We start from the raw sequence: 7,986 nt of genomic DNA on the forward strand, positions 1-7,986 counted from the left end.
GGTGGAGGACCCCTCTCACATCATTTAGGGAGCACGTGATATCATCATGACTTTCAATGATGATGTTAACCTTCATTACTTGGTTAAGGTAGTATCATTTCCCAGTTTTCTCTATTTTGAAGTTATTGTTTTCCGTTTTCCATATTCTAATCTTTGGAAGTAGGTCGCTAAGTCCAGCCACCATGAAGGAGGGAGAAGAGGATTAAGTTCCACTTTTTGGCATGGAGGGGTGGCAGGAGTGTCTACATATATTATTGGAGTTTCCCTGTAAGGAAAATACATCTCTTCCCCCCGACTTACTTGTTTATTCAGTCATTTGTTTTCATCAGTATGGACTCATGTATATTTATTTTATACTTTGGGTTATAATCCAGTACTACTTTATTTATTTTGTTGCTTGAATTGTTCTAGCTTTGGCCATTGAGAGTTCTTTCTTGTTGGCTGCTATTTCCCTTTGTCGTGCCCTCATCCTTTTTTTTTTTTTTTTAACCATTCCCTTACTTTCTTATGCTACATGTCTTGTCTGCTAACTATTTCCAAAAAACCACTCTTTCTCCTAAATTCTGAAAAATATTAAATGGCAGATTGTATATGAACATCAGGTATGGGAAGTCTGGATCGTGCTCAGAGAACTTGGCTCAAAAGTGATTTATAGGTCCATACTCAAAGACTGAAAGAAGAACAAAAATAACATCACATCCTTCTTGGCAAATGTTTCGATACAGGGATGGAGATGTGCCTAAAATAGCACTTGTATCTCACGTTTAAAAATCAATCAGATGAGCACCTGGGTGGCTAAGTCAATTCAGTGCCTGACTCTTGATCTCAGGGCTGTGAGATCAAACCCCAGGTCTGGCTCCATGCTCAGTGGGGAGGATCCTTCTCTCTCCCTCTCCCTCTGCCCCTCCCCCTGCTTACATTCACTCTTTCTCTAAAATGAATTTTTTAAAAAATTCAAGATGAGCCTGAATCAGTGGTTTTTTACTGTCAACATGATATAACTTCAGACATGAAGTTGCGACCAAATAAAAGATGGCCTGTTTTGAAAATGGGTTTGGCAAGACAGTGATTATCTCCTTGTGGCTCACACATGAATTTTAATTTTTTTTAAAGATTTTATTTATTTATTTGACAGACAGAGATCACAAGTAGGCATAGAGGCAAGCAGAGAGAGAGGAGGAAGCAGGCTTCCCGCTGAGCAGAGAGCCCGATGCGGGGCTCGATCCCAGGACCCTGGGATCACGACCTGAGCCAAAAGCAGAGGCTCTAACCCACTGAGCCACCCAGGTGCCCCTGAATTTTAATTTTAGGTTTAATCTAGACAACCAGATTTATTAGGAGTCAGAGTTCATCAATTAGACAACTAGGTTTTTTTTTAATTAACATATAATGTATTATTTTTTTTAAGGGTACAGGTCTGTGATTCTTCAGTGTTACACAATTCACACTACTCCCCATAGCACCTACCCTCCCCAGTGTCCATCACCCAGCCACCCCATCCCTCCACCAGCCCTTAGTTTGTTTCCTGAGATTAAGAGTCTCTTGTGGTTTGTCTCCCTCTCTGGTTTCATTTTTCCCTCCTTACCCCTATGATTCTTTGTCTTGTTTCTCAACTTTCTCATATCAGAGAGATCATATGATAATTGTCTTTCTCTGATTGACTTATTTCACTTAGCATAGTACCCCAGTTCCATCCACGTCATTGCAAAAGGCAAGATTTCATTTCTTTTTTTTTTTTAAGATTTTATTTATTTATTTGACAGAGAGATCACAAGTAGGCAGAGAGGCAGGCAGAGAGAGATGGAAGCAGGCTCCCCACTGAGCAGAGAGCCCGATGCGGGGCTTGATCCCAGGATGCTGAGATCATGACCTGAGCCAAAGGCAGAGGCTTAACCCACTGAGCCACCCAGGCGCCCAAGATTTCATTTCTTTTGATGGCTGCATAGTATTCCATTGTATATATATACCACATCTTCTTTCTCCATTCATCTTTTGATGGACATCTAGGTTCTTTCCATAGTTCGGCTATTGTGGACATTGCTGCTATAAACATTGGAGTGCACGTGCCCTTTCAGATCATTACATTTGTATCTTTGGGGTCATGTTACTACCCAGTAGTGTGATTGCTGGGTCATAGGGTAGCTCTATTTTCAACTTTTTGAGGAACCTCTATACCGTTTTCCAGAGTGACTGCACCAGCTTGCATTCCCACCAACAGTGTAGGAGGGTTCCTCTTTCTCTGCATCCTCGCCAACATTTGTCATTTCCTGTGTTGTTAATTTTAGCTATGCTGACTGGTGTGAAGTGGTATCTCATTGTGGTTTTGATTTGTATTTCTCTGATGCCCAGTGAGGTTGAACACTTTCTCGTGTGTCTGTTGACCATTTGGACTAGACAACCAGTTTTTAATATTCCTGTGATAAAAACCCATGGCCAGAGCAAGGTCATCTGCTGAAGGCTGATTGACATTGTGAGAAGCAAAGTCCATGTGAAGCTTTTCTGCCCTCAAACACAGGTCGACAAGATACTACAGGCACAACGGTAACATGCAATACTCAGGGAAAGGTTTCAGCTCAGAAGAGACACTACCAACCTCTCCTGGAAGGTCCCTGGCTGGAGTGGTCTTAATGCACAGTTTGAAAGGAGATGATTTCATACATCTCATTGCAATGGCCATGACATGGAATGGTCCCTGCTCCACTGTGGGAGCAGTGTCTGGGGAAACATGCTGGGAAGAGGGATGAGCCTCTCTTTCAACATTCACTGGGCTCAAGTCAAACTTTTCTCTGCAAGTTGTTTCAGTTGCTTGCGAAGAGCTGGCCCCTAGTGGCTCATTAGTGCTACATGGAAGTTGCCTATGAGGAAGGAGGATGGTGTCTGTGGGGACCCCAGCCTCAGAGAGCAGACCCTGGAGAGTGAATTCGCAGACACAGACCTGATTTCCTGGCACCCAGCCTGGCCCTGTATCTGCCTCTGTAGGGAAAAGGGCACCACAGCCCCCAAATGATGCTGCGCTTTAATTTACGAGTTCAGAAGTTCATGAGTTCATGTCCTGTGAGTGCCTCACGGGCAGGAAGCCAAGACAAAAGCTGATTCTGCTCAGACCCCTTAAATAAACTCCTTTCCCTATCTCCCCTACAGTCCCCTTATGTAGTTGGCCCCTGAAAAGTAATACAAAGAGCCAGTGAAGATTTCAGTAGAAGGGGCAGATCTGCTGTGTGGTAAATGATGACTTCTCCCTGAGATGAATTGGTGGGGACCATGAGGATAGAGAGTGATTTTCCCTTTGACTCTGCACCATCTAGTATGTTCTTTGACTTGCCTCTATCTTCATCCTCCTTCTCATACCCAACCTTTTGAGAGCTGAGGGAGAGAGGAAATGAGAAATAAAACTATATCCCAAACAATGGCTCTTTTCCATTCAACCTTGCTGCCTCTTTGTGTCCCAGAATTCAGTGAAACCTTTCCATGTTCTGGAGTAAATTTGTCACTATTCTAGTTCCCTAGATGTAAAAATTTTACTGCTGTGATTTTTTTTGTGTTTAGGAATGTTCAGTTTCCAGTCTTCCATTAGACTTGCCTACTATCCCATCATCAATGACTTGTCAACACATGATTATTTGGGATGAACAAAAACTCTACCAAGCATTGTAGGGATATGCCCATGCATAACCTGCACTCCTTTCTTGAAATAAGTGTGTAATATAATAATCAATAATGTAATGAGACATGCAAGCAGATAGATATGGGTAACGCAAAGAATATGATGCATGTGAAATGAGTCATATAACCTCAAACACCAGCATTGCTCTATGTTATTATATCTCAAACATTTACACTAACCTACTCCAGTCAGACTCACAGTTCAGGAAGATACATCAGTTTTATCACGTGTAGTCAGGTTTCCACTGGCACCAGTATGCATGAGGGAGTTCATTGCACCTGAGAAGCATTGGGTTTTGTGCTCAGTATAGGTCTATGGGATGGGGTCAGTAAAGAAGTTAAGGGAAATGCACTACTCTTAGAGTCTTTAAAATCAGGGCAGTCTTCTAACAGAGAATGAATGAAGGAAAGAGAAAGAAAATTAGAAGAGGCAACTCATGGAACAGATGAATATGTGAGTTGATGAGCAAAGTGTGGGGATAGCTTGAGGCCAAGTCATGTTTGGCCTCATATTCAAAGGTAATATTTGGATTTATCCTGGCTTCTTCATCGTTTTATATACAGACTGGCTGACAGAATACATTCAGTGATTTAGGAGGATTTAAAAGATCTTGTATGCAGGATAGATAAGGGCAGGGAGACGTGGGAGGCAGCCATCCACCATACACCTGTTGCTGTGGTCAAGGTAAGGGTTTGTCAGTGTTAGGACCAAGTCAGAAAGGAGCTAATGGTGAGGATAAGGAGTACTGATGAGCCATGAGATCCGTGGAGATTGAGAAAGGAGAGAAGCGAGAGGCAAGAAGGCCAGCGAGGGGAGGGGTACTGAAGACTGGCCACTGGAGATTAGGGGAGTGACCTCTGGACACCAAGGAAGAGGGGATGGGAACTGACTTATGGGTTCTTAGCCCTCAGATGTAGACTAGGAGAAGAAGCTGGGACTCTTAGACACTTGGCCTCATGGAGTAGAATAAACTTGACTTTGAATCAAAGTCCTGGGTCCCCACCCAAATCCTGTAATTCATATTTTCATGTCCCTAAGGTGCTATAGTAACTCTGGACACTTCAGTATCAAGGGAACCTGTGTCTCTTAGCCCATTTAAACTTGAAATTTAAACAAGAGTTCCATGAGGAAGTCTAGCTACTGTCTGAGGCTTCCTGACACCCATACTGAACAACAGCAAAGCACCAAAAATTTAGAATGGTAGCGGGGAGAAGAGGAGTGTAGGGGCAGGGTTCTGATTTGTGAGAGGTCCAGATTTGCCTTGACCCTAGGAGAGAGGGGGAATATTGCCTAACCCAGTAATGACCAATGACCTTGAGAGTTTACAGGACCATATCATAGTCAGTAATTACTAGTTGTACAGTCCTGGTAACAATAACCTTTCTGTGACTCAGTAAATTGGGAATAATTTTAACATCTTCTAATGTGAGGCCAAGAGGGCCTCAACTGATGCTAAGTAGAGCCAGCTCCAAAGTCCTCTAAAATTCCCAGATCACTGTGGTGGCCACTGTCTCATGTGGTTACTGGAACCATCCAAAAATATCCAAATATGTAGTTTGTCCTGAGTTTTTGTTGTGTGTAAAATGAGTGTTTTAGAATCCACCCTTTTTATAGATACAAACAAATGCTTTTATTTTATTTTATTTTACTTTATTTTAAAGATTTTATTTATTTGACAGAGAGAGACGTAGCAAGAGCGAGAACACAAGCAGGGGGCAGCGGAAGAGGGAGAAGCAGGCTTCCCACTGAGCAGGAAGCCCAATGCAGGGCTCCATCCCAGCACCCTGGGATCACGACCTGAGCCGAAGTCAGACACTCAACGACTGAGCCACATAGGCGCCCCACGACTGAACCACACATGCACCCCAAACTAATGCTTTTATGACTTAAGAGCAACCACCAGCCTCATACTAAATGTATGAGCATGACCTTATATCATTAATTAGAGGAATAGTCCTAGGTGAATTTAGACCTATCTGGGACTCAGGTCCTCTGATTATAAAATGAAAAACATATGATATCCAAAAATCTTCTAAGCTCTAAAATTTTCTAATTCTAGAATCTGAGATTAGTTTCCTTAAGGCTCTCTTCATGTCATGATTCCTCAGACTATAGATGAAGGGATTGACCAGGGGAGTCACCACTGTGAAGATGACAGTGACCGCTGTGTCTTGGATGGAGTAGGAGGATGAAGGGCGCATATAGACCCCAAGGATTGCCCCATAGAAGAGGGAGACCACGGTGAGGTGGGATCCACACGTGGACAGGGCTTTCCTTATTCCATGGGCAGATGGCAGCTTCAGCACACTGGAGAGGATATAAGCATATGAAAGGACGATAAAGGTAAATGGCGTCAGAAATATCAGTCCCCCCACAGTGAACACCACCAGGTCATTGATAGAGGTGTCAGAACAAGACAGCTTTAAAATTGCATAGGGGTCACAGAAAAAGTGATGCACGGTATTGTCAAAACAGAATGTGAGTTGGACCATGAGAAGAGTGTGCAGGAGAGCATGCAGGTTTGTAACGACCCAAGATGCTACCACCAGAAGGATGCAGAGCCTGGGCTTCATGAACACGGTATAGTGGAGCGGGCAGCAGATGGCTACGTACCGGTCATAGGCCATCACACTCAGGAGGAACCCATCCATGTTGCTGAAAGTGATGAAGAAGTAGATCTGGGTCATGCATTCCACGTAAGAGATAGACTTGCTTCCCAGGATGTGATTCACCAGCATCTTGGGGATTGTGACAGATGAAAAGCAGATGTCAACACAGGAGAGGCTAGCCAAGAAGAAGTACATGGGGGTCTGGAGGTGACTGTCCCCGGTGATGGCCACGACAATGAGCAAGTTCCCGATGATGGTGACCAAGTACATCCCCAAGAACAGCCCAAAGAGAATGTCTTCCTGCTCTGACGGCCCAGAGAGTCCCAGGAGAAGGAACTCTGTGACAATAGTCTGGTTGTCTCCGTCCATGTCTGCAGGGGAGAAAATGTCGTCACAGGGTCAGATCACATGTTAACATTTAAGCCAATGGGTTTTGGAATAGTTTATTCACTTAGTTGAGAATTAAGATGAATAATCATTTTACAGAAAAAACCCTCCCTAATTTCAAGAGTGTTTAATTACCAATGGCTGTAGTTCTATTTATTCCACTTTCTTTACTGAATATACTGTATTGATAGTTTTATGTGTAGTATTTAACCCAGTCTAATAATTGAGATACTTAATTTCACTCAACAGATAAAGCAACTGAGGCTCAGGGTAGTTAAGTGGTATTTCCACACTCACGAGACAGTAAAAGTTAGTAGATACCAAATAGGGTGAAGTGCTTTTTTTCTGTGTGGTATTTTTTTTTAAGATTTTATTTATTCATTTGACTGAGATCACAAGTAGGCAGAGGGGCAGGCAGAGAGAGAGGGGGGAAGCAGGCTCCCCACTGAGTGGAGACCCTGATGCGGGACTCAATCCCAGGACCCCGGGATCATGACCTGAGCTGAAGGCAGAGGCTTTAACCCACTGAGCCACCCAGGCGTCCCCTGTGTGGTTCTTTTTGATTAGCTAACCATTTATTAGGACAACTTAACCATGTGGCAGACTCTGTACTAAGTGCTGTATTACAAACCTAAGGTCGTTATCTGTAGCATTTGTATTTTCCCAGACTATGGAGATAATGGAGAATTTGCAGGTTTGGAAAGACCGGGTTGGCAGTTTGTCCCTAACATTTTAGCTGCTATGAGGTTGACCGAACCATAGATCACAGCTGTTGGGAAGGCTATCCTAAGCGTGCTGTTCAGGGTGCCGTGTGAGACATTCCTCTGATTTCTGATAGAAGAACAAAGACAGGTATATATTTTTGAAAATGATACAGTCACATATAGCATATATGTATTCAATAATATAGTCCAATTCTTTCTGCTTTTGGACAAAAGGGATTTACTGATGGGTAAAGACCAAATTCATGTGTTACCTCCAGCAAATAATCCCAGGACTAAGAAATCATTATGGGATGGGGGGGGGGTGGCGGGAGTCAAGTAAAGCACAGTGAAAGACATGTCCCTGGAAGAATGTATGGTTTTGGAATAGTAAAGGAGAGGGGACGCGTTCATTACTCAGGCCTGAGTGGAGAAAGGGGAGAAAGAGAGGCAGGGAACTGGTTTGTGATGTGACTCAGTGGCTGGGCCAGAGGACCTTGAAGGGAATATTCCTAGGAAGTTGGCTGTAGGATATACATAAAATAGAGACAGTGAGGTGCCTATCACTGTGAGATTTCAATCAGTAAAATCAAGGGGAAAGCGCTCAGATTGGATGTTGTTTATT

General features: G+C 43.3%; 1 protein-coding gene across 1 annotated transcript; it reads right to left on the reverse strand.

Annotated features, from left to right (window-relative positions):
• Window positions 1-5,703: 5,703 nt before the first annotated feature.
• LOC116860694 (olfactory receptor 1E1-like) lies at window positions 5,704-6,642 on the reverse strand. Its single transcript, XM_032846866.1, has one exon. It carries the CDS (start codon window positions 6,640-6,642, stop codon window positions 5,704-5,706), a length of 939 nt encoding a protein of 312 aa, XP_032702757.1.
• Between the last annotated feature and the right edge of the window lie 1,344 nt (window positions 6,643-7,986).

This window comes from Lontra canadensis, unplaced genomic scaffold (genome assembly GCF_010015895.1).
Source record: "Lontra canadensis isolate GAN:19392208 unplaced genomic scaffold, GSC_riverotter_1.0 scaffold181, whole genome shotgun sequence".
Taxonomy (NCBI): domain Eukaryota; kingdom Metazoa; phylum Chordata; class Mammalia; order Carnivora; family Mustelidae; genus Lontra; species Lontra canadensis.